At 35.4% G+C, this 26,154-nt stretch overlaps 3 protein-coding genes across 7 annotated transcripts; all 3 read left to right on the top strand.

Moving 5' to 3' along the window:
- Window positions 1-1,000: 1,000 nt before the first annotated feature.
- On the top strand, window positions 1,001-3,580 carry LOC105694953 (NADH dehydrogenase [ubiquinone] 1 subunit C2). Its single transcript, XM_012416119.1, has 3 exons — window positions 1,001-1,422; window positions 3,068-3,211; window positions 3,387-3,580. The coding sequence occupies exons 1-3, from the start codon at window positions 1,170-1,172 to the stop codon at window positions 3,434-3,436; spliced, it is 447 nt and encodes a 148-aa protein (XP_012271542.1). The 5' UTR covers window positions 1,001-1,169; the 3' UTR covers window positions 3,437-3,580.
- A 3,675-nt stretch (window positions 3,581-7,255) lies between these two features.
- LOC105694734 lies at window positions 7,256-18,748 on the top strand. The gene is made up of 21 exons (XM_023433365.1): window positions 7,256-7,377; window positions 7,936-8,131; window positions 8,205-8,372; window positions 9,186-9,430; window positions 9,511-9,687; window positions 10,412-10,512; window positions 10,651-10,784; window positions 10,857-11,002; window positions 11,618-11,757; window positions 12,387-12,513; window positions 13,272-13,412; window positions 13,503-13,646; window positions 13,758-13,940; window positions 14,046-14,179; window positions 14,993-15,141; window positions 15,819-15,988; window positions 16,566-16,712; window positions 16,803-16,933; window positions 17,795-17,915; window positions 18,003-18,152; window positions 18,407-18,748. The coding sequence occupies exons 1-21, from the start codon at window positions 7,303-7,305 to the stop codon at window positions 18,533-18,535; spliced, it is 3,108 nt and encodes a 1,035-aa protein (XP_023289133.1). The 5' UTR covers window positions 7,256-7,302; the 3' UTR covers window positions 18,536-18,748.
- A 499-nt stretch (window positions 18,749-19,247) lies between these two features.
- LOC105695984 lies at window positions 19,248-25,979 on the top strand. 5 transcript variants are annotated; one of them, XM_012418117.1, is made up of 10 exons: window positions 19,248-19,339; window positions 19,408-19,591; window positions 19,801-19,875; window positions 19,969-20,184; window positions 20,302-20,463; window positions 20,580-20,732; window positions 21,130-21,217; window positions 21,322-21,555; window positions 22,030-23,607; window positions 23,666-23,780. In XM_012418117.1, coding segments are annotated over exons 3-10 (2,508 nt in total). In that variant the 5' UTR covers window positions 19,248-19,339; window positions 19,408-19,591; the 3' UTR covers window positions 23,668-23,780. The 5 variants fall into 5 exon arrangements, with proteins under 5 accessions (XP_012273540.1, XP_012273507.1, XP_012273515.1 ...); XM_012418084.2 differs by having other exon boundaries at window positions 22,030-25,979; XM_012418092.2 differs by lacking the exon at window positions 19,408-19,591 and having other exon boundaries at window positions 19,251-19,339; window positions 22,030-25,979.
- The last annotated feature ends 175 nt before the right edge of the window (window positions 25,980-26,154 follow it).

The raw sequence follows: 26,154 nt of genomic DNA, 5'->3' as shown, positions 1-26,154 counted from the left end.
TACCTTCGTTTGTTTATTTCAAATGTTTAAATCATTATAGTTTGAAATAACCTATAATAGCGTTAATAGCTGAACTTTAACAATAAATAATTACTGTAAAAAGTGTATCTATTATTTATATTCTAAAATAACTCAGTATATCATCAGTACGTTCTTTGTTACGATAAAATAAGAATNATAAATTATTATAACTGTGAGATTTGCAGCTAATACGTTACCTAACCTTATTAACTGCAAAGTGTACAGTAATATTAGATGACTTTTTCTTAACCCTTTTAGTGCCGGAGGCCGATATATCGGCTCGCACCTTGTAGCACTTTACTATTCGCTTTGCGAGAGTTCTCTATCTCAAAATAAATTTATAATGCGTTATAAATAGTCTAATTTCATAACGAGAGAATTAAAATAACGATACAACAACACCTATAACAACCTATAACCTATAACAATTACTTGTTTCGGATGAGATAATCCGTCCGGCGCCTACCATGTGCCTTGGAGTTATTTTTTATGTTTCTTGTGCAATATTACTTATTTTGTTAAAAAATATATTGGAAATTTAAAGTATAAACTCTGGAATAATGATAAAAAGATGACTTTTCCTATGTGCAATTACGTTTTGAAACAGAGAACTCAATTTTTCTTTTTCTTTTATCACTTATACCTTTGTTATTTATGTAATTTTCAATGAATATAGAAAAATTAGCGTCACTATTTTATTCTCTGTATTGTCCTTAATACTCTGCTTTTTGAATTATGTAAATATTGCTTTTCGTTTGGATTTTATGAGCCTTTTTTCAAATCCTAGTAAAATCGTAAAATTCGGCCGGTTATCTTCGCATAAGCATCTCTTTTTCGCCCGGCACTAAAAGGGTTAAATAACAGTTTCCGAATTTCATTCAATTTAAATTTATGGCGGGAAATTTGCTAGTTCATCCTTCCGGTACTATTGATCCAGAGGCCGCTGCAAACACTAATCTCGAAGAATAACATGCGAGTGTTAGCCTACTGAGTCAAATCTCTGATAAAGTGTGGTACTGGGCTCAACTCTCTGGAGCAAAATTCCTTACACGAAGGAAGAAGAAATCTCTGATATTGGGCTTTGGATAGTAAGCTGAAGTATATCCCGAAGAGGGAGGGAGAGAGAGAGAGAGGAGAGATCCGTCGTCATGGGTGAGACAGGGAAGATGATGGAGACGAGGACCTTAACAGGGAAACAATTTTTTTTTACACCGAAACCTGAAGACTTCAGTACCGATGGACAGACAGATAACTCCTGGGCTATTGAGTTATTGACTGGTCATGATGTTAATGAAGGGAATGCCCTTCTTTATCAATATTGGCATGTGTTTGGTGGAGCAACCACGGGAATAGCAGTGGCTTGTGCTTATAATCTATTAAGAAAGAGACCATTATATGCTGGTAAGATGAATAACAACCCATTATCACACTTTTTGGGTGTAGATATTTAAATAAAAATATGTTCGAATTGTCACATTGGAAACATTCGTTTGAACATAACCTTAGTTTTGGGGTTATGTAATCCTAGTCTGGACTGAATATAATAGAAATAGAAATACAATCAAACCTGTTTTTGTGTGGTAGATAGGGACCGCACGAAAAAAATATTCAAAAACTTCATAAATAACTATAACAAATAATTTTTCAGAACATATTAAAGAAAATTTTTGTTATGCGGTGGAGAGGGACCACATAAAAAAGTCTGTTAGAAAATATGTCAAAGCTTTATGAAATAGCGAGAAAGTGCTTCCGAAACAAAATAAATAATTAAATTATACATGGAAATATTTTTAACAATTTTTATTTCTCATTTTAAACATGGAGAAATTTTCAAAATGTACATAATTCAATACTACTTGTCGTGGTCTACAACGCGCATATTTTTGTGATAAACGGGTTCGTAATCGCTTTCCTCACTTGAAGATATTAGAGTTGATTTATTTTTTGTTACCATGTAGTCGGTGATAAGTTTTTGCTTTCATTTGATCAGCTGCTTGTAAACGTCGTGATAGCCAGATATACACGATTGAAACTCTTTTTGGAATTTCAAACTTCTTTCGGAATTGTTATCTATTTTAAGAAAATGCTTTTCCAATTTGCTGCAAAGCTGGATCCCTGCATATATTTTATCCGCTGTCATAGAATCCTGTTCTTCTTCATGATCTGTTAAGTTATTGAGAATGTCACTATCATTTACGGTTTCGTGCTTAATCATTTCGATAAGATCATTTTCGCTAAAAGTGTCAAAACCTTCTCCGTAGATGTTATGTGCTAGCGCAATGATTTCTATTGATAACGTGGACGTGTTTTCGGTTACATTCCTATTAATGACACATTCAGGCCAGACCGCTTTCCAGCACGAATTTAAAGTGTGTTGTTTTATTTGAGCAATTGCTGCAGTAGCGAGGAATAGAATCCCGATATTAATATACCGCATAAAAAAAAATCGCACAAAAACAGGTTTGATTCTATGTGAAACGTTTTGCAAATATAAGTTTAAAGAGTATATTTGGCATTAATTGTTTACAAATTGATCCTTCTCAAAAATAAAGAAATTATTGTTGATTTTCATAGTACTAGTGCTGCTAACGGATTTATTTATTTAAGAAAAGTAGGACAAATCGTTATCGAGTAAAAAAATACCAATTAAAATGCAAACGTTGTAAATAAGGGAACACGATTTCATTATTTATTTAAAGTACTCTGAACTTGTCATTGCCTTTCCATATTATGATTAAATGGAGGTATACGTGCATGTTGTGTTCGATGGGCTTTCCAAAATGGCTTTATTATCTGAATCATTGACTGGAGTCCGATAATACAATCTATAAGAAAAGACAGTTTGTATACAATTATCATTGAAGATATTTATATGCCTCGGTAACAAATGCCAGGCATGAGAATACTATTATGTGTCTGCAAGCAGAAAAACTATGGTACATGCAGAGCATTATGATCCGTTACAGTTATACTATTAAGTAATGCAAAACATTTTAAACTTTAATGGTGTTGTTGTTTAGTTTTAACATAACACGGTACATTTTAGGTATACAGAGACATATTATATGTGGTCTAATTGGTACTGGAATTGGATACTTGTGCAAGACTCGATACCTTAGCAAGATTGCAACGAGAGATGCCATACTTCGTGATTACATTAAACTTCATCCAGAAGACTTTCCTCCTCCAAGTAATGCAACATCAAATGTTATCTATATCCGTTACTGATCGATCCAATTTTGATAGGCATCAGTGAATGAAAATGAGAGTTTTTAATATTCTTTTCTATTTCTTTTTTTACTTCTTTATACAATTGTTCGTGGTATTTTAATATTTCGTATTCACCAATGATGTATTATTTTCAGTAAAGAGGACGTTTGGTGAGGTATTCATGAAATGGACACCAATACGTTAGGTAATTCAAAATATATTTAGTAATTAATTGTCATGCCAGTAATGTTAATATATTGGGAATAATCAAATTGTTACGCCTGTTATTCGTGATTGCATGAAGACGCATCTGCAGAATAAACTGGCCCTACGAATTTGTGAACATAAACGTGTTCTTTATACATTCATGAAATTATCGACATTTTGATAATGTAGGCGTGAAACAAAATCCATTGGTGCATCTCTTTTGTGCAATCGCTTCATCATTAATGTCGTTCATCGGTATATTATGATGTTGCTGCACCTCATACGAGAAGACGATTAACCACATCACCTAATATCATATGGAGCTAATGCGTATTGATCTCTGATCAATATTTGCATGATGTCGCCCAATTTTGTTAATTTATCATCAGGTATCATTCAACATCGAATTCGTATGTTTACTAGGGATTAGAGGTTGCACTACAATAACAAATCACGCAACCGGAATTACGACCGTGTCCAAATTCGTCAGAAGTTGCTTCTAGTATATACAGTTCTAAACGCAGTAAGTTAGGTTAGGAAGGATGAGAAATTCCTGGTAACTTATTGGTAATTACTCCAAAGCGTTCTTTGCCGAGAAATGAGAATTTAAATCAGGGGTCTAATATGCGTGTTTTTCTGCGAGGCCAGGGGGTCAACACTGCCATGTATTGGGGTGTAACGCTTTATGCACTACCGCCATCTTCGGTTGGAGTAAACCTTCGCGAACTAAAATATTTGGCAGGTTATTCAAATTCATTTATTAAACGAAGAGATATTTTCGGGATTTAAAAAGTACTTCCAATGATCAAAACAGACGTTGCTTAAACTGACAAACAAATGTAAGAAAACAGTGTATTAAACATAAAAGAAGTAACAAAAGTGTCAGTGGCGCAACGCCTGTTTTAAATCACTGTAAGAACTGAAATAATTACATTAAACATTAGTTAAACAGTAACATATTTATTAAGATAAAAATATTAATTGTTATGAATGTATAAATGTACAAATTTAATTTTTATTATGATTACTTTCATGGATTAAATGCGATCTATAGATCGCATTTAATCCATTTAATTATTACAATTATTCTAGTAAGAAACTACAAACTGTTCTTGATTGACACTTTTACTCACAAACTCACGTTCGCGATTTAATACCCGAAGTAATCCAAACTTGTAAAAATATTGCCACTAATCGAGGTTAGGTTCAATTTGGTTCACTTGTCCCGACTATTTTTATGCGCATCTACGCTGCGCCTCCTAGAGTCTCTTGCTATTGGTTAGAAAATGTTTTCTCTGTTCTTCTCTTTCTATCAGACTGAAAAGTCACGACACCAGCGCAGTCTTTGCTTGGAGTAGGTGAACTAACTTCAGCGTTACACCTCTTCCATAAGGAGTGTCGACCCCCTGGCTAATATTTTCAGAAGGTTTGTTCGTGTTGTCAGCACTTTCTACACTCGAGTGTAACGAGCAGGGTTGGGTAAGTATAATACGTCAAGTAATATACGTGGTTTTCTACACGTATGTTACAATATCTGGCAACATATACGTCCCTAGTTTACTACGCAGGCACGAAGTATATTACCCCAAACTAAATGTGCAAAGCGCATGCGCAATATCGTCAATAGCCAATGAAAGTCCACCTATTTACTTCTAAGAGAGATTCTCATTGGGTGCATTCAGAGGAGACAACTGTTGAGTGATCGGTTAGCGCTTATCTGCTGAATGGGTACGTTCACTCAACATGTTTACTGATCAGACGCCATTTTATGTATCACAAATTTTCTACGATACCTACGCTCAACGTGTTGGGTAGATCAAATTCAAATTCAAACCGTGTAGATTCAAGTTAATGAAGCCAGGATGGCAAATGAAATCAATTATTACAGTGAAATGTATGAAGTAAACGGTCGTCCGTACGATGTAGTAGAGAGTGCAGAAGTGCATAAAATGTTACAAAATGGTACGTTATTTCGAAATGTATACTTAACCTTATTCTAATGTATTCTATCTTCCTAATATAGGCCAACAAACTAATAATAAATAAACAATGAAGTTAGTATGAACATGTGAGTGTTCTTTCTTCAGACGTTACATTCTGTTACGAATATTTTTTTAAAAATATATCATCTATAGAAGTTATTGGTGTATGTAACGAAAAGATGCAAAATCCTTCAGGTAATGAAGTAGCTGAAATAATACACGACGTACATGTACTGTAAGCACTGACTGCTAATATAATTAATATAATTAATATAATTACATTAGTAGTCAGTGCTATAAGGAGGTTAGGTTACACAACACTGGATGCCGCCAAACCTGACACTGCATACTGCTCGCTCGTGCGGTGTTACCACTCGGCTACGCACTAGTTGCGAGGACAGCTAACTCCGCTGTCTTATATTCTACGAATCACATTCCTTTGAACCCAAGGGGTAATTTACCCTTTGAATGTATCGGATGGTACCTGATCGTATTCTTTTATTAATTTTAATCGGTAAAGTCCTTTAAGTCCAAGAAAGTCGTACAAAGCTGGTTTTAAAACGAGATTATACATCATTTTATTAAAGGGTTGTTACAACCCTTAAAATTCGTTTTCGAAAAAAACCAAAATATCCTATTTTGTATTGTTCTGGTCTATAAATTAACCAAGTTTCATTTGGATAGAGCAGTTACTGCTCGCGTAAGGGGTAAAAGAAGAATTCAAAGGGGTGGCTCACCCCTTAAAAATGAATTTTTTCGAAAAATTCCAAATGTATGTTTCATAATGCTTCATTCCTTACATTTTGACGGTTGTTTCATGAAAATCGGTCGAGTACTTCTATATGAAACAGCAAACTCACCCCCTTGCACGGCCAACTTTGAAGCCTGAGTTCACCCCTTCAAAGTATTTATCCGTCGATAAAAAAAAAAACACGGGTCCCTTAGATTTTAGTCCTCTATAACATATTTAAAAATGAACAAAATCGTAGGGGGACACCTCAGGTACCTTCCTTGTAAGAATTGCCCTGACATATTCAAAATTTGGATTTTTGGACAAAAATTTTTAACTCAGCCCAAACCAGAACCAAAATGGCGTCGAACTCTCATATTTCGATCAATATACAATTATCGAAGACTCTCATATGAGAATCGAAAGGGTCAGGACAATTTTACGACAGTTTAGAACACTCTGGTAATCGATAAACTCGCATTTGAATGGGATAAAGGCAAGCAAAGTGTTGTATGCGCTTCTATGTTAAAACGATGAGAATACGAGGTCTCGGAGTGAAAATTTAATTGACCTGTAAACCACAGATGGCGCAGGGGGTCCCTCTGCAGTCAGTTAGGGCCCCAGAAAGCATGAATCCAGAGGATTTCTGGAGTTTTACTTCGATTTCTTTATATTTATTGTACGAAAACGAGAGGTGGAGTATGCCATTTGGTACAATACTCAATATAATTCGACACAGCTGTCAATATAAAAACGAACGGCGGGAACGTAGGCATTTAGAAAAATCTTCTTTATCGAAAACGTTCTCGTTCTCTCACAGTTCTGTTAGATCCATTCAGAGCCATATTCAAGCATAGGGCGTGAGCGGTCCATATATTATACGTCCATGATTACATGATGTGTTATACTTACACAACCCTGACGATTTTAATTGACAAGATTGGGTAAGAGAAAACAAAATAAAGCATATGTGAATTGTGTATGCTGTAACACAATTCATATCTTTGATTTTACAAAATATGGTCAAAGTAAGGGATATTCTGAACTAAATTAATATATAAAGAGTGTATGCTAAACGTTATTATTTAATAACAATTTCAGTATAAATACACTTCAAGGAATGAAAGAGGAGGGGATGCAGAACACACTTCAATGTCAGAGTTTTCTCAACATGATTCAAACGTTGGACGAAATATCAAGATTATTATTAATTCAGTTGAAAATATTGTAAGTATCAGAAGTAAAGTGAATAATAATAATTAAAATCATAAGTAGAGACTATGTCATTGAAGGCAATGTTCTTTCAGCGCATAACCAAGACTGGGTGACAAGAAATTTCGTTATTTTGTTCGAATAAAATGATATAGAAAATTAAAATTAAAATATTAAGGACCTGCTTTTGTTTATTCGACATTTATTGTTTTCACGCTCTATTTGTATGAGTAGAATTTTTTTTTACATTATAGGGAAATTGTAATCTTGCAGATCAGGACGGAAACTGTAAATGTTCGAATGTTGGTAGAGCATAATGGAATGATTTTGGGAGAAACGCCCATTTTTTTATTTTTGTCACGCTCTATTTGTATGAGTAGTACTTTTCTTTTTTACATTACAGGGAAATTGTAATTTTGCAGATCAGGACGGAAACTGTAAATGTTCGAATGTTGCTGGAGCATAATGGAATGATTTTGGGAGAAACGCCCCTTTTTTTAATTTTTGTCACGCTCTATTTGTATGAGTAGTACTTTTCTTTTTTTACATTATAGGGAAATTGTAATTTTGCAGATCAGGATGGAAACTGTAAATGTTCGAATGTTGGTAGAGCATAATGGAACGATTTTGGGAGAAACGCCCATTTTGAGTGTCGAACCTGACTTCGGGGAACCACCAAAGATCCACAAAATAAATCATACTATAAATTTCCCCATAATCGTAAACGATCAAAATATAATGAATGGTGTTGTGTCCACGCCAGTACTGAGTAAATCGACATTTCCTAAGTCTTTTAATTCGTACTATTTTGAAATTAAATAATAAACCGATATATGATACAGTACAATTGCTAGAGACTTCCAAACCAGAGGGAGAGATGAAAGCTGACAACGGAGAAGGAGGCAAAGAATTGAATCCAAAAGGAAAAAGTAATTCGAAATCAACTCAGAAATCAAACACTTCAAAGATTCTGGGAATTTCCAACTTAGACATCATGCCGATATTATTAGGTAACGAATATATAACACTTTTTTTAAAAGTAATTTCGCACGAGTTTCATTTATATTAAGGTGATGTGAAAGTGGCGTCGAAGAGGTTTTCTTTATAAAACTTTTCTCCTAACTCGGTTTACCGAATAGTTTGAAACGTTACAACGTGAATAGAGAGACTATAAGGAAGGTCCTGAACCTCATGAAATTTCGTTTTTCATCAAAAATTTATTTGCTTATCATGGACTAGAACCACCATGGCGTGGTCCGGGCACATTTTCGATGTTTTACGCTTCTTGGAGGCTCAGGATCGAAAATTAAGAGTTTCAGGACCTAGCTCAAAGAATGTAGAATACCGTGGAAATGGAATATTACAGAGTCAGATGGGAAAATGTGGTAAATACTTTTACCAACGATTGCAAGAGAATGCTGGCTTGTCCTGCGGCTAACACGTGCTTTTAGAGCAAAAATTTAGTTGCAGCTAAACGTCACAGATGGCGTTGGTTCGTGAAATTTAAACAATCCTGAATTTATGGGATTTCGGCAGTTTTACATCGATCTTTTTATCATTAATTTACCGAAATGACATATAGAATCCTTCAGTTCGTATAATTCTCAACGTAGACTGTAAAAGACTTCAATATAAATATAAATGTCGATAATGGGACGCGCCAGCTTATGTTACCTCCTGAGTATTCAAAACGGCATTCCCACCAAAAAGGGTATAGATGAATTTGACTTTATCGACGTTGATTAAATTTCTTAGCGCCTTTCGTATCCTCTTAAGCAGGTATATTAAAATCAATTAAAGTGTAATCTGAGATGTTTTATCAGGGGAAAGGCGCATGAAAGAAAAACTAATAATGGAACGAAGTAATCGTTCTTTTGACGGGCACGATGCTGCTTGGCCAAATCTTCCCGTTGTTAAAGTCACCATTGAACAAGAGGAGAAAATATTTTTCCCGCATATTAAACCCAATTATTTGAATATAACTGTGGAGGGTTTGTTCAATATCTTGCCGGAATTTACCGAAGGCATGCAATATAAAATCGGCACTGTGGTGTATGCCAATGACGTGGTAAATTTTCAAAATACATTCTCTTTACTCCACACATGGGTCTTACTTCCTGAAATAATTATTATGACCTTTTGACTCAGTCTCCAGAAGAAATAATATTTGACCGAGGAAAGTGGACGAGAGTGTCGGAAATCGAAATGACAAAAAAATGGAATTCCTTATGCTATTTGGACAGTCGTGCTAAATTCTCCAAATACAAATTAAGCACCGATTATAAGGATGTGAAAAATAGTTGTACTAAGAAAATCGACCTACAAGTAAGATCGTTATGAGTGATGAAATATTATCATTCCTTACGTTACTTATTATGTGTAAGGGAAAGTTCTGTCGTTTTTGAAACACGTACACTTCTTTAGAAAAACAACGACAGAACATTTCCTTACACCTAATACATACGTTCTAATTTCTCTTTTCGAATACATATAAATCTTTTGATATGAGTGCAAACTGATAAATTATTTTTGGATGAAAGGTTTTCAATGAATTGTCATTCTATAAAATGATTTCGATAAACTTTCCGCAATCAGTATTATTGTTAGTTTTTAAGTGGATCATTTAACCCTTTAGTTATGAAGCGCCACTATAGTGGAGTTATGTCCCACGGAACCCACTCTAACTACGCGTTAAGGTGAAGTGAAAACCCCTTCAAATCAGTCGATTCGAATACAACACTTTTTTTTAAGGGTATTAGACCAAACTGTCCGAAACTTTGACGCATCACTCCTGATCATCTAAGAATTGTCCTGACACATTCAAAATTTGGATTTTTCAAACAATTTTTTTATCTCAGTCCAGACCAGAACCAAAATGGCGTCGAGCTCTCATATTTCGATCAATATACAATTATCGAAGGCTCTGATGTGAGAAACGAAAGGGTCAGGACAATTTTACGACAATTTAGAACACTCTGGTAATCGATAATTATATAATTAAAGGGTTAAATGTAGGTTGCAAAGTACTGATTTGGTGTGCTTGACGCAGAAAACAATAAACGAGAACGCACCGAGGGTGGAATGGAATTACTTCATGCGTTGGATGATATCGCTAGCAGGGGTTCACGCAATGCGGGATAACATAACCAAGTATTTATGAATTATATTATTCCTCTACTTTGCCTTAAACATTATGTAGCATTACTTGATCATTCCAAAGCACATAACGATGTCGAAATTGAGCATAATTAAATATTCACGTATTTCTTCCTTTTTTTTTAAATTAAGACACAGGTACTGGCCATTTCAACTCGCTTTTACCGACGGGGGTGCAGTGTCTGAAAAAAGCCGAAGCAAAAATTCGGGAAGAGCTCTGCTTTACCAGTGCTACGTCGACCTGACGGAACTCCTTTTTCCTGGAAGTTGGTAGAAATGGAATATGTTAAATAATTTAAAGACGCACAAAATAACAAATATATCTGCTTTTTATTCAGGGAAACGGACTCGTGTTATATCTCAGTTACACACATACAATGTGAATAGTATGTTTGACAAAACCGGTACGAAGAGAGAGATTTTCAATTCCACGATGACGAGGGAATCGAGAGGGTATGACACAAAAGTAAACACCAGTGGCAAGGTTAGTAAAATAGCATCGTGGTTAACACGACTGCAGAATTTTAGTTGCTTAAGGTGAAGTGAAACCCCTTTCAAATCAGTCGATTCGAAGACAACACTTTTGTCACTTTTTCCACACAACTCTAAAACTACGACGAATACACAAAAATGCATAGAAGCAGTTTTGTAGAAAATTAAATTCCCTAGAAAAAAGGTTGCATGTTGTTCACTCTTAGCTTACATGTTTCTTCGAAAAAGTAGACATAATTGTTGTGTCAATAGATATTCTCAACTAAATCCATTATAAGTATATAAAAAACTATGCGAGATACGATAAAAATGCATATCATCTTTCATCTAGGGAATCACATTTTCTATCGGAAAGGTTATATGAAATATCATTGTATCTCGCACAGTATTCGAGATATTAACAAAAATTTGAATATTTAAAATTAAAGAAAATAATTTATATCTCCCAAACTAATTGAGATATCAACTTTTCCTTTGAGATGATGTTTGTTCATATCATACACAAGCATAATAAACTGTATAACCTTGACGCCATGGAAACCGTAGTCTTGCTCTCTATGCCATATACTTGATAAGAGTCTACCGGACTATTTTGTTTTATCGGTAGAGCCAATCCTCCCCTGACAGCGAACTCTTAGAAAGTGCGCCTCTTACAACGGAAGATGGTGAGCCCGTTTTTCTCCTAGTCGAATTCGAGCTTCACGAGCCCCTTATCCGATCAAACCTTTCCGACGACTTCCATAACGTGTAAATACCCAAATTTCTACTTTCCCGTATCTCAAGCGGATTATTTTTCCAAACATTATGCTTTAAAGTGAAGTGAAACCCCCTTCAAATCAGTCGATTCGAATACAACACTTTTTTTTAAGGGTATTAGACCAAACTGTCCGAAACTTTGACACGTCACTCCTGATCATCTAATACTTGTCCTGACACATTAAAAATTTGGATTTTTTTACAACATTTTTGAACTTAGCCCAGGCCAGCATCAAAATGACGTCGAGCTCTCATATTTCGATCAATATACAATTATCGAAGGCTCTGATATGAGAAACGAAAGGGTTAGGACAATTTTACGACAATTTAGATCACTCTGGTAATCGATAAACTCGCATTTGAACGGGATAAGGGCAAAAAAGTGTTGTATACGCTTCGATGCTAAAACGATGGTAATACGAGGTTTCGGAGAGAAAATTTAATTGACCTGGAAATCACAGATGGCGCAGGGGGTTCCTTTGCAGTCAATTAGGGCCCCAGAAAGCACGAATTCAAAGGATTTCTGGAGTTTTACTTCGATTTCTTGATATTTATTGTACGAAAACGATAGGTGGAGTATGGCATTTGGTACAATATCCAACTATGTATTAACTTTGTAGAATAGAAAAACTACTTCCTCCCACGAAGATAAATCTACAGCGGTACGTTTATACAGGCGATTTGGCAGAAAATCATTACTTCAACTGTATTAAAAAAATGGTGGATATTCTATCCGAAAGTTATCAAGTAAGTTAACATCGAGATGTTTATTCTTGCGCTTAAGGTGAAGTGAAACCCCTCTTAAATCAGTCGATTCGAGTACAACACTTTTTTTTAAGGGTATTAGACCAAATTGTCCGAAACTTTGACACATCACTCCTGGTTATCTATGAATTGTCCTGACTCATTCAAAATTTGGATTTTTGAAAATAATTTTTTAACTCTGCCCAGACCAAAATCAAAATGGCGTCGAGCTCTCATATTTCGATCAGTATGCAATTATCGAAGGCTCTGATATGAGAATCGAAAGGGTCAGGACAATTTTACAACAATTTAGAACACTCTGGTAATCGATAAACTCGCATTTGAACGGGATAAAAGCAAAAAAAGTGTTGTATGCGCTTCTATGCCAAAACGATGGTAATACGAGGTCTCGGAGTGAAAATTTAATTGACCTGGAAATCACAGATGGCGCAGGGAGTCCCTCTGCAGTCAATTAGGGCCCCAGAAAGCATGAATCTAGAGGATTTATGGTGTTTTACATCGATTTCTTTATATTTATTGTACGAAAACAACATGTGCAGTATGCCATTTAGTACAATACCGAATATAATTCGACCCAGCTGTCAATATAAAAACGAACGTCGGCAACGTATGTATTTAGAAAAATCTTCTTTACCAACGTCGATCAAGTTCCACGACGTGTTTTGCTTCACCTTAACAGATGAAATACATAAATAGTATATACTATATTTGGCTGCCAATAAAACTGATCTCAATTGCAGGACTTTATGGAACAAAATCAAACGAGTTTTCCTATTACTAAGGAAACAGAGGGACGATTAGTTAACCCATCGATTTCAATGGGATTGGATCGTGATTCCCTAAAGGAAGAAAAGTATTCCCATCTGTATTCTTACACGCAGGTAATGTTTTTATATGAAGTTAATCAGTTAAGATTACCCAAGCCAAATCAGTCAAAACACATGAATGAAATTGACTTTCAATAATTTCAGGATAAGTTAGCTCGCTTTATGCAATACCTTTACGACAATGGACTTTATGTAGCAATGTACACGAGTTTAAAAAGAAAAATCATCTTGTTGTTAGATCAAAAGTTTAAAATCTCCGGCTTGACGTTGGATTCCGAGGAAACACAGGTTTTCGATAGAACGCATTATACACATTTGCTCTTACATTGTTATAATAGGAATTACATGAAATTAATCAAATGTATAATTGTAAACGTATACATCTATGCTTTTTTATAGAATTTCGTGGCAACGGCTTACATATATTTAGTAGAACAAATGCACCAGGTTTTGAATAAAGATGTGGAAGGTCAATTTGAACAAGACATAACAGAAACTCGGAGCAATTTGGATTTTCATTTACATGCCCAAGAATCGTACGAAATGGGGGATGTAGCCGGAGCGATGTATCATCACTCCTCGGTAAGTTTATATTTAAACGAAAAATATTATTTAGTATTTTAAAAAATTCTGGCGATGGATAATGTCAATCTATACTCCGAAATCAATAACGTTAATACATCGCAGAACGTTGCAGAAAACCACAAGGATCCCAATGCATGGGCAAGTTATGCCATATTTTTATTAAAAATCGGCGACCGCGATCGCGCCGTAGAATGTTGTCGAGAAGCGATAATGTTGGATATACGGCACAAAATCGCGTGAGTATGCTACTTGTTAATTTATTTTATTTTAATGGAAATCTTCAGGTTGAAATCTTGACGAAAAGGACTTACAAGGAAACATTCCCAAGTGTCCGCCTCCGATCTTATTGAGTTTCATATATGTTGAAGAACACAAAAATCTAAGAGACACGTGTTTTTTATATCTGCAATGGTCCACATTTAAGGGGTGAAACAACCCCCCAAAATTTAGCGAAAAATCGGTTTTTTAAATATTTTTCGTAGGAGCAGTGGAGGGATTTCGACGAAACTTTGTATAAACATATTCTGTATAAGGACGGTGACAACACAATATTGTTCAGCAATGTTGCACCCCCTCAAGGGGGTGAACTACCCTTCAGGTGACATTTTTTTGTAATATCCATTAAACAAGCACTCCTACTTAAGTTCCACTTACGCGATGTGATTGCTCGCAAAAAATTAAGAAATACGTGTTTTTTGCTTTTTGCCAATAAACATTTACACATCGGTTGTAAACAATGAATGTAGGTGGTATTAGGGTATATCCCGACTACCTTTATTGGGTTATATCGTGACCAATTCATCGTACATAAGTCGTGTCAACGTGGTAATTCTTCAAAATGTCATTGATTTTCATAACATGCAATTATTTATAAATAAATTAAAAAATAGTTTCAGAGGCTAAAATTGTTTCGCAACGGATTCGACGATGCAGTCATCACCCGTTTCCAATTAGTAACACAATCTCCGTGGTGAAACGATAAAATTGGATTTACACTGTTTCACTTCACCTTAATGTTCCAAAGTCTTTATGAAATTATTTATTTTTAGGTTAATCATTTATGGAGTCATACTGGCTGAAGCTGAGCAATATCGCGACGCCGAGATAATTCTTCGGGCACTGACCAATTTTTATCCACGATTTCCAGAAGGTTGGACTATTTTGCAATTATTGTACCTTCGCGGAGAGAATTTCCAAGGTAAGACAAATATGAATAAACTATCACGAGGGATGAAAGGGCCGTTCAAAGAATTTCTAATATTCTTCAAATGTCAATCGAGAAGTTCCTCGTTCCTCCAAATACTCCAATATGTATATATAAAAGAAGTTATATAGGACCCGTTCTGGACTACTATGTGTACGTGCACACGTACTCGGACTCACACACGCAGGTTCTAGTCCATGATACGTAAATAAATTTTTGATGAAAAATGAAATTTCATGAGTTTCAGGACCTAATTTAGGGCCTCCATATTCACGTGGTAAAATTTGAAACGAATCGGTACACACATTGATGGTCTTCTTGGGTTGGCAGTCTGATTTTCGTCAAGCGGACTCAGGACTTCCTTTCGCAAGCTTATTTCACAATCGCGTGCTAGTTTACGCAATTCCTTGGCTATCTTTCGGGTTACTAGGTTATGATTTAGAAATTTTGGAGGCGTAAAGGACGCCTACGTAACACATAGACTCGATGTATGTGTATGTGCCCGTTCATGTGTCCGCACGGACACACATAGCGGCCTAGAACCAGCCTTATTGTTGTTGTTGTTACCTACTTCCATTACCTTACTGTTGTTGTTGTTACCTACTTCCATTACCTTACTGTTGTTGTTGTTGTTAACTACTCCTAGAACAAGGATTTGTTATAAATTATAGGCGTAGACATAACAATCCGAACAGCAGAAAAATGCCTGGTTAACAAGGATCAAGACACGATTTGTGATCATTATTTAGGAGAACCTCTCTCCTGGTCAACCAGTTTATGTCCCAAAAATAATGTATACCAAAGGACGGCTGTATTATTATTAAAGATGAGTTTATTCGACGTAAGTTTGAATTCGATTTTTTTTAGCGTTTAAGGTTGGGCTGTCTCTAAAATCGATCTCGAACGTGTCCGGAAAATATGCCAAATTTATTTGTCTGCAGAAAAAAGGTTTAATATCAAGTTCTGACCAACAGAAATGTGTAACATATATTATAAATTTATTTACGTATATAAATATATATCACACATGTGTACTAAATTTATAATATATGTTATACATGACAATTTTACAACAATTTAGAACACTCTGGTAATCGATAAACTCGCATTTGAACGGGATAAAAGCAAAAAAAGTGTTGTATGCGCTTCTATGCCAANCACATGTGTACTAAATTTATAATATATGTTATACATTTTATTTGAAATTATGTTATAAAATTAGTATACCAGGCCTGAAGAAAACGTCCATCAAAAATGTTATAAAATTATAATATCTTTTTTAACAATGTCGTTCACCCATATTTCACTTCGCCAGTTACGAAAGAACAAAGGCCCTAATTCGACGGAATACAATGCAACTGCTAGTTCAACAAATCGGCCGATCTCCAGGATATTTTAAATATTTTGTATTACTTCAGTTTGCAGGAATCGCACTAGCCCAAGAAATAGCATTATCGGAAAAATCTGTGAGCGCCCTTTACTACTTAGCTGTTCAGCATTATTTGTCAAACAGATACGAGGACGCTTTGTACCATTTAAATGAAGCTCAGAATAAACACGGAATGGTAACTATAGGATATAAAATGAATGCCTTTTAAATGGTAATGCATGTTTTAATTTTTTATTAATAATTCTCGTTGCTTCACGTACTTCAGGATTACTGGATAGCAAGTTTAAAAGGACATTGCTTCTTCAAATTGAATGATTTTGAAAATGCGATTTATTGCTACGAATTTGCCAACGTGTCTTTCGACCGACCTAAAAAGATTCACCTGGTCCACCTCAGGTAAAATGAAACGCAACTAAAATTGATCTCAAGATTCAGTTCTAATTTGACTCATTTTTCCTTGAGAGCCACCCTCGAGTCACTTAAAATAAATAGTGGATAAAAAGGAAAGGGCCGATAAAGGACGAAAAACATTTCCCGGTATTAAGGTGAAGTGAAACATCCTTCAAATTAGTCAATTCGAATACAACACTTTTTTTTAAGGGTATTAGACCAAACTGTCCTAAACTTTGACACATCACTCCTGATCATCTAAGAATTGTCCTGACACATTCAAAATTTGGATTTTTCAAACAATTTTTTATCTCAGTCCAGACCAGAACCAAAATGGCGTCGAGCTCTCATATTTCGATCAATATACAATTATCGAATGCTCTGATATGAGAATCGAAATGGTCAGGACAATTTTACGACAATTAGAACACTCTGGTAATCGATAAACTCGCATTTGAACGGGATAAAGGCAAAAAAAGTGTTGTATGTGCTTCTTTGCTAAAACGATGATAATACGAGATCTCGGAGTGAAAATTTAATTGACCTGGAAATCACAGATGGCGCAGGGTGTCCCTCTGCAGTCAATTAGGGCCCCAGAAAGCACGAATCCAGAGGATTTCTGGAGTTTTACTTCAATTTCTTGATATTTATTGTACGATAACGACAGATGGAGTGTGCCATTTGGTACAATACCCAATATAATTCGATACAGCTGTCAATATAAAAACGAACGTCGGCAACGTAGGCATTTAGAAAAATCTTTATCGACGTTGATCAAGTTCCTTGACGTGTTTCACTTCACCTTAAATCGTCCTCGAGGAGGTGAAATTTCATCGCTCCGAATGTAATTTGGATTTGAATCCGCAGGATGGGAATGCATTATTTAAATAAAAAGGACTACGGCAAAGCTAAAAATGCTTTTCTCAGCGCCTGTAAGACTTGTCCTTCTCCTGGTACATGGTTCGGCGTTGGTATTGCTTATTATCACGTAAGTCAATCATTAATATTATATCAATTCGATATCTCTAAATTATAAGTCAAATTATAAAGCGTTCGCTAACCATAAAATAATTAGTTGAAAGAATTTAAAGATGCAGAGATCGCCCTCACGGAAGCCAACAGACTCAATCTTCGCGACCCAGAGATATGGGGCTATTTGTGCTTAATTAACGTCCAACAACAACGACGCAGTGAGTCTATCCAATGCTACCGACAAGCTGTTAAGGTAAATGGAATCTCCACACTTAAGAGATATTGCATTCATGTTCCATCATAATGCCTTGTAAATATCTCTACATCTTCCTTGCGTTGAATTCAAACAAGGGAAATCGATTTTTTCAATCCGTTACATCATTAAACGTTTCCAAACGATTAGACACCGATGTGCAAAAATAGAAAAGTATGCTCAGTGGTGTCAATAAGTTTTAGAGATTTATTGTAACAATTTCCTTCTATCCTACATTTCCTTCTCTTTATTAGAACGGCCTTAAGAATCTGGAATTATGGCTGATGATAAGAGACTCGATGAAGAATCTGAGTTACGAGTTACCGATGTCACCAGAAATTTCAAAGGGCAGTTCCAAAGAAGAGTCGGAATCACGAGGTTAACAATAATTGGTTAAGAGAACAGGAAAAAAAACGAAAAACATCATCGCCTGAGAAGAAATATAATTAGGATAAGAAACAAATAAATCAATTTAAATTACCCATCACTTGAATAAACTCAAATGATTCATCGAACGATTTCGCGAAGCTCGTGCGTGGGAAGGCTTTAATACATAATTTTACTTAACTTCAATAAAGTTACTAACTTAATTTTACTTAAACCACAAATAAAGTTAAGGTGATATGAAAGAGTCAGCCTATGTATATCTTAGAGATCAAATCTCCGTCAAGATAATATTCTAACTTCGGTTCAGCGAATGGAACAATTGAATCACTAAGAAACTTGTTAACATTTAATAGAACATGTTCTATTATATTCTTTATGAAATTCTGTAAATTATTATTTAAAAAAACTACGTTAGGTGGGTCAGGGACGCTCCACAGTAATACTAAAATAATTTTCATTAATTGTTTTTGTTTATAAATATTTATTTTCTTGAGGAAATCCATTCTGCCCCTCGAGCGATTCGAATTCCGCGATTCTCCCGCCGCTAGTACGCTGCGCGGCCGGAGAGGGCAGTGCGGACCAGGTGCAAGCCATCGATGGAGTCCAGTGTTCATACGTGTCACTTTGCCCCTACCTAGTTCGATTCATCTCAAAGCATTTCCGTCGCGTCCCCCACCACCCATACATTCCATCCTTTTAATATTATCTCGATGACATAGATAAGTGAATCCGGGCTTCTATGGAACTTACGAATTCTATGGTGGCTGTGAGAATCCCTGTTGCGAGTTCTGAGATAGAAGGTAGAGAATTCTCGTTAATCGTTATTTTATTTTGGCAAATGTTCTTATTTAGCCTCGACTATTTGCAGAACTACTGGTTAAGTAGGAATGAAGGAATTCGGAAATGGTCTTTCACGGGCATGACGAGGAAACGTAGTCGAATGGCTAATTCATAGGTTTTGTTTCCTGCAGTTTTTAGTCCACTGTTGTTTTAACAAGAAGAAGCAAATGACATAGAAAGTGATCTCTTGCAGATCCGTAAACTGGTTAAAGGTTAATGCTTAGTACTCTAAAGAATTTTCATGACTTTATTTTGGCGAATGATCTAAGGCCGAACGACGTTTCTGGTTATTAATCATTGTTTTAATAAAATGATGTCATTAGCTACACGTAACGGTATTATATTTGGTAATATGCTATCGAAGAGTTTTGTTTGACTTTAAATAAAGATTTTCATATTCATATCTAGTATTCAATTTCAGATGGCAGCGAATGCTCTAGAGGAAAGAATTAATAAGATCCGACAACAGAATGAGGAAATCAGGCGGAGACACGAGGTTATCATTGCTAATAATTGTTATCGTTGGGATATATCCATTAAGAATATTTCTTTAAGGATGTGTTAGTTCATTTATGTTAATTGTTAAAAGGAAGTGGAAGCGGATAAAAAATATGCTGCACAGTTAAATGCTTTAGTACAAATGGTGCCATCAACGGATTGGCCAGAACGCAAGGAGCCTCCTGAGTTTTCAAATCCTCCAAAAAGTAATCAGAAACCTAAGCCAATGAGCAAGGAATATAATGCTGAATATGTTCAACATTATGCTGGGGGTGGCGATGGGAAAAAAATACATACGTTTGCTCAGGTATGTTTTAGTAGCAAATTGTAGTTGATAAGAATTATATTAGTTAAAGGAAACCAGTATCTTCACCTTTAATTTCATTACGACACGGTGAATTTTAATTTTTGTTGTGCTACTTAGGGTGAAGGACCTCCACCAGATCCTAAATATAACTTCCTTGCTGATTCTGAACGCGAGGAACATAATTTAGAAGATGGAAGAGATGGTGATAAAGCCAAAGGGCGATCGAGACCTCCACGAGGAAGTTCAAGAAAAAGAGGCTCTGGTAAGGAAGTTCAGAAGGTATGTAATTAAAGTTGTGATTTAAATAAGTTATTGTTTTATTCTTATCAATTTATGTCTGCAATAGACTAAGACGAATTTATAAAATGTGAGAATATCTCTTAATATCATTGTAGTCTGATTATCGAGGCTATCAGGCTATGTCAAGAGATGGAGTTTATCCAGAGTATGATGCTTGGAGAGCTGAACGAAATCATATCGATGAAGCTCGCATCAGCAGACAACGTACTGCGGAAGGAAATTGGCGTAGGGAGTGGGACAATGATAAAGTAAGAATTGTTTGTTCATTTAATGTATCGACAGTAATGCAGAATTTTGATTTCTTGCTGGGTACAATTACCACATTTCTTTTTTCATTTTCTTTGCTTTTTTGGTAACACTCTTTTTCATGTCTAGAGGATTAATGGCACATTATTAAATTCTAAATTACATATACATTAAAAAAAATGAGATATAAATGAGAAAATAATAATTATAAAACAATTGATCACAAATTGTATTCTGACATCAGGATGTACATCCTGGTTAAAAAGAAGTGCATTCTAACATGGCGACATTGTAGTTCATATGTTAAAAATCATAAAAAATATCAACACAATTAGTTCTTGATACACTATATCCCTGTATAATAAATAAATACGATCAATTAATATAATAATATTTAAGGTAGGGGTTGAAACAGAATCTCAAAATTCATCAGGAGCTGAGATTGCTCGAAGAGATCATAAAGAGTTTGACAGACACCAATTTGAAGGTTAGTTTAAATATAATAATCTATATTATCGAAGAATTTTTCATAAAATTAATTTATTTTATTTATAATTTATTTTATATGTTCCAATTATTTAAATTGTGGAGGTCATGGAAACTATCGCCCTCATCGAGGATCTCACAGAACGTTGTACAGTAATCGTGGCTATCATCGTTCCAATTCTAATGAGCAATACTATGGTTCTACTACTCCAAATACAATGAAGCCATTGTCTCCTAATAACACCGATGAAAGGACAGTAATTGCTACCGATAAAAGTATTAAAGTTACTTTGAGTCCAGGAGCCAGTGTAACAAAAGGTCCTGTCATGAGTGTAAAGGGTAGGATATACATCATGTTATTAATGATAGTAATTTACAGACAACATTTATATCCCTCATGAGGATACGAAAGGCACTAAGAAATCTAATCAATGTCGAAAAAGTAAAATTCATCTATACCCTTTTTGGTGGTAATGCCGTTTTGAATAATCAAGTGGGAACATAAGCTGGTGCGTCCCATTATCGACATTTATATTTATGTTGAAGTCTTTTACAGTCTACGTTGAGACTTATACGAATTGAAGGGTTCTATATGTCATTTCGATAAAGTAATGATAATGATTTGACCTCTCAGATATGTATAGGCTGATTCTTTCATATCCTCTTATAAAGCTAAGTTACAGTACCAATATGTTCCTTATTAGATTTATCATTTTACTGTAGTAACGTCAATTCTTTTGTTGAAGATTCTTATACATTTTAGGCTTCTTTCGGTCAATGAAATGTTTATTATAAATAACGATTTAATTGCAGTGAGTTCTCCTAGTATAGCTGGCACTGGTCGAGTGGGTCCTCGACAGAAGACTCGAGTGATGTACAGCAGTCAGTCGAAAGCAGAAGTGACAACCCGGGAGCTCGAAACATTCAGTCGGCAGAAATCTTTTGACGAGAAGACCAAAGGAATGCACTTCGATCAATCTCAGCGAGCGCCAGCTCTGAAGAGAAAAAAGGAGAATAACTTGAAGTCGCCGCACGCTCAAAGGAAAACCATGGATTTGGATAAGGATGACGTACCTACCAGTGCTTTGAAGCGAGTAATTGATAACGACCCGAAGTCCCCCTACCTGCAGAGGAAAGACATGAAAACGTCGCTAAAGTCACCGCACTCGCAGAGGCGAAATGCTAAAGAGGAGAATGTTCAAAAATCCCAGATGCAGGTGGACATAACAAAATGTCCGGGCCCTGGGAAAACATCTGTCGATAAGAATATCGTGGATAAACAAAAAATCTCCAATTTGTTAGATAAGTACGATCGGAACGGGGAAGGTGCCAAATTTAATAATAAAAGGTTTGACAATTTATCCAATTCTGATAAATTTAGGGAAGTCAAGTTCCAAGTCGATGGAAGCATCGCTCTTTCGGTAGGTGAAAATTCTGATGCAATATTCAAAAAGAATAACACTGCTGGAAATGAGGAGGGAATTAAGGCAGAAAATGTTATAAAACATGTGGAAGCTGGAATCGATACTTCGGGGGTGGAAGATGAGATAAAATCTCAGGGAAATATCGAGATGGTCGAAGAGGTGAGTAAAAGTGCTATCGTGTCCGGGAATCAGGAGAAATGTTTGGATGGCGGGTTGAAGAATCACGGGGTCTCTGAAATACCTAATTCAGATGTGAGAGATTCAATAAGCGTTGAAGTAAAGTCTCAGGAAAAGAACACGACCATTGCAGTTGGAGGAAATGTGCCGATTGAGTCTGCACATCAGAAAAATATACCAATTAATGAGGACAACGAAACTTTCGTAGAAGCCGGTCCAGGAAATCCTGATTTGTCTGAAAAGGAGATTGAAAAAGGTACGAACAAAGATATTATCGAACATTTTGGAAACTCAGTCTGTAATGTGGTCGGGTTCTCAAACGTAGCTGATGAAAATAATTCAATCGGAAGCATGTTAAATGTTCAGAAGGAAGAAACTGGAAACTGTCCTGGAACTGCCAAAGAGCGAGAATTGAATGAAGCTGCTGACGAAGAAATGGTAGGTACAAAAGAGGAGCAAATATGCTTTGATAAGCCTACGGAAAGCAAAGATGTAATCACAACTCCCGAAGACTCGAACAATGGACAGAAAATTGGGGAAATTGAAAAAGCAATTAATGCCAATCAATCCCAGAATGTAAGGGTTCCTAACGATGAAAAGGACATCTCGAATCCGGCAAGTATCGGAGACGAAAAAAGTCTTTCAAATTCTTCTCTTTCCGACCAACCATACGTTAAAGTGAATTTAACGGGAAAAGGTGACGAACAGGAGGCTTCGTTAAATTCGGCGGACAATGCAGATGTAGAAGTATCAGGGAAAAATGTAAATCCAGACGAAGCAGCTGTAAAATGTGAGATTAGAAATGATTCTGCTTCGGCGTTGAATAATCAGGTTTTATGTGATAACAGGAATCTTGAGGAGGGGCAGTCGGATAAAATTCAAGTCGGAACCGAGAAAGAAGTGGAATTAGTAAAAATGATCGCGAAATCGGATGGTTGCATCGATTCCTCCATTTTGAAAAATAATCCCGAGGAATCAATTGGTGCTTCGATAGTGGACATTCAGACTTCAGATTTGAAAATCGTCGAAATCGAGAAAAATCTCATACGCGCATCTGAACCGGAGGGTACTGAAGGAAATGAAGACTTTTCGAAAACCGAAAGTACTCGGACTCAGGAAACAACGATTATGGATACCTGTCCGGTAAAAGATCAAACTGCAGAAGTCGTCATTGAATTGTGCTGTCAAAATGTTGATCGCAGAGACACTGTTGATACTACCGGTGAAAGTTATGCACCGGCCGAAGGAATGTGAATTATTTAAAGAGAAAAGTAATAATGTATAGAAAAGAGAATATATAGATATAATGTGCGAGCACATTTAATCTTAGGACGAGACCGCGTGACAATTTGTGATATAGAAATCGACAAAAAGGAGAGATTTAATTTTTAATATCGGGTCTTGCGAATCGTTTTAATTTTCATTCTATCTTGGAAATTCTTTACTCATATCGGATAAATCGCGACGCTGAAGGCAAAAAGGCGTATTTTAACCCATTTGCATCATAAAGAAGTATGAAAAAGAGGGTCCTTATCACCAAATTTTTCTTTTTTCATTTTTAATTGTTTTTAAGTACAAAAATCACAAGTAAAAGAACTTCATACTTCAGCATTCTGTAATTAAAAATGGAAAAAAATATATAAATAATAATAACAAAAATAATAATATAACATACATAAGAAAAAATCAGTTGCAAATATGCGGTCTATGCCCATATATATATTATTGATAATGGCGGGAATGTTTATTAGTTATTTTGTGCAGTATGATAGTATTTAAAGGGTTGAATGCATAAAGCCACTTCACAATTTTCACCCTGATAAATTGTTTCTCTTCTTTTCTTTAGAAATAAACAAACGAGTTTTTCTTGATGATGTTACGATTGTTGGAAAATGTTGTCCAGTAAATCTTGATGGCAATGATAGGCACTTTGTAACTTTTCAGGTTTCTTTTTTTTTTTTTTTATATTTGTGTGATAGTGACCAGTAAAATTAAGCGTATATATACGCTAGTGATGCAAATGGGTTAACACTAAACTTGCGGCTGGTAAAATTGACCTGCTTAAATGGTATTTGTAATGGGGGTATAAATTGTCATTAGGTTTAGTGTTAAATTCCGAGGGAGGGAAAAAATGTCCCGGTTAAGTTTGATTAAGAGTTGGTTGTTTCCTACATTCTCATGGGAATTATATACCTCGGGTTGTGTAATTGCAGTTTCTGGAAAGCCATACACTAGGCATACATTTTGCGCACATTTATTTGAACAGGACTAATTGTTTTGACATTTTGACGACCCTAGAATTCTAAAAAGGTGGTACGATAGAAATAGAGTTGTTTCTTTTTTACGTAGATTTTTTATCATTTCTACACCGGAAGAGAAACTAAAGAAGAAAAAGCGGCGTTTTTTATTTTGTTGTAAACCGAGTGAAAATCATTGCTTTCTTTTAATTTAAAACATGCGTGCACTTGCATAAGGAAGAAGGAAATCCTTAAAGATTTTTCTGACCTCCAGGATAAGATACATTATTAATACTTTATTATTATCTTTTAAGAGATCGTTCCATTTCTCTCTTTATTTCGTTACGATCGCGCATTATTGTTTTATCTTCCTTACTGCGATGGAGGTATAGACTACTTTTTACGATACAGAGTTCAGGAATATTCCGTTTAAAGTTTCGTCTAAAAACATTATTTTTTGCGACTTCCGGAGGAATTTGTTAACAGAGATACTTCTTAACACTTTATAGTAGATGGTTAATTTTACATTTGTTACTCCGTACGATATGAACCATAAGCGATGCAATGGTCAGACGATAGATGGCGATTGTTGGATTATCTTTTGCTGCTAAATAGCATGTCAACGGTAGTTGGCAACAATCACAGTGTGCTGTGAATGGCGTCGTTTAGATTAAGGCCCTTACTTATGCCTCACTTTTATGGTGGCTCTTAAGGAGTTACACCACTTTGACCCACCCAAAAATTACGGTGTTTCAAGAATTTTTTCTTAAGAATTAAAACGTTCTTATCCAAATTAAAGTACAGTAAGGTATTATACTACTATTAAACAACAAAAAATGTTTATTTGTTCCAGACCAGGATCAAAGACATGTATTTGTGATATTTTATGCCGTTTGAAAATTTAGAATTAAAAGAAATACTTTCAGTTTTTAGGCAATACCATTTAGAATACTTTAGTAACCGGACATTACGGAATAATGTGGAAAACATTCAGAAAAGTTTTATACATTAAGGGGTTACACCACTTTGACCCACCCAAAAATTACGGTTTTTCAAGAATTTTTTTTTAAGAATTAAAACGTTTTTATTCAAATTAAAGT

The sequence above is a fragment of the Orussus abietinus genome, unplaced genomic scaffold (genome assembly GCF_000612105.2).
Source record: "Orussus abietinus isolate OABI.00-Male unplaced genomic scaffold, Oabi_2.0 scaffold608, whole genome shotgun sequence".
Classification (NCBI taxonomy): Eukaryota; Metazoa; Arthropoda; class Insecta; order Hymenoptera; family Orussidae; genus Orussus; species Orussus abietinus.
Note: the sequence above shows the minus strand (reverse complement) of the source record. Positions and strands in the feature narration are given on the sequence as shown.

Excerpts from the sequence above, each read along its gene's own strand:
- LOC105695984 (XM_012418084.2), top strand. The coding sequence starts at position 19,801 with ATGGCAGCGAATGCTCTAGAGGAAAGAATTAATAAGATCCGACAACAG. Across the intron at positions 20,464-20,579 it reads CTGGTAAGGAAGTTCAGAAG|TCTGATTATCGAGGCTATCA; the intron begins GTATGTAATTAA and ends ATATCATTGTAG. Across the intron at positions 21,218-21,321 it reads TGACAGACACCAATTTGAAG|GTCATGGAAACTATCGCCCT; the intron begins GTTAGTTTAAAT and ends TAAATTGTGGAG.
- LOC105694734 (XM_023433365.1), top strand. The coding sequence starts at position 7,303 with ATGTCAGAGTTTTCTCAACATGATTCAAACGTTGGACGAAATATCAAG. Across the intron at positions 13,941-14,045 it reads CGATGTATCATCACTCCTCG|AACGTTGCAGAAAACCACAA; the intron begins GTAAGTTTATAT and ends AATACATCGCAG. Across the intron at positions 16,934-17,794 it reads ATTCACCTGGTCCACCTCAG|GATGGGAATGCATTATTTAA; the intron begins GTAAAATGAAAC and ends TTGAATCCGCAG.
- LOC105694953 (XM_012416119.1), top strand. The coding sequence starts at position 1,170 with ATGGGTGAGACAGGGAAGATGATGGAGACGAGGACCTTAACAGGGAAA. Across the intron at positions 1,423-3,067 it reads AAAGAGACCATTATATGCTG|GTATACAGAGACATATTATA; the intron begins GTAAGATGAATA and ends GGTACATTTTAG. Across the intron at positions 3,212-3,386 it reads AGAAGACTTTCCTCCTCCAA|TAAAGAGGACGTTTGGTGAG; the intron begins GTAATGCAACAT and ends TATTATTTTCAG.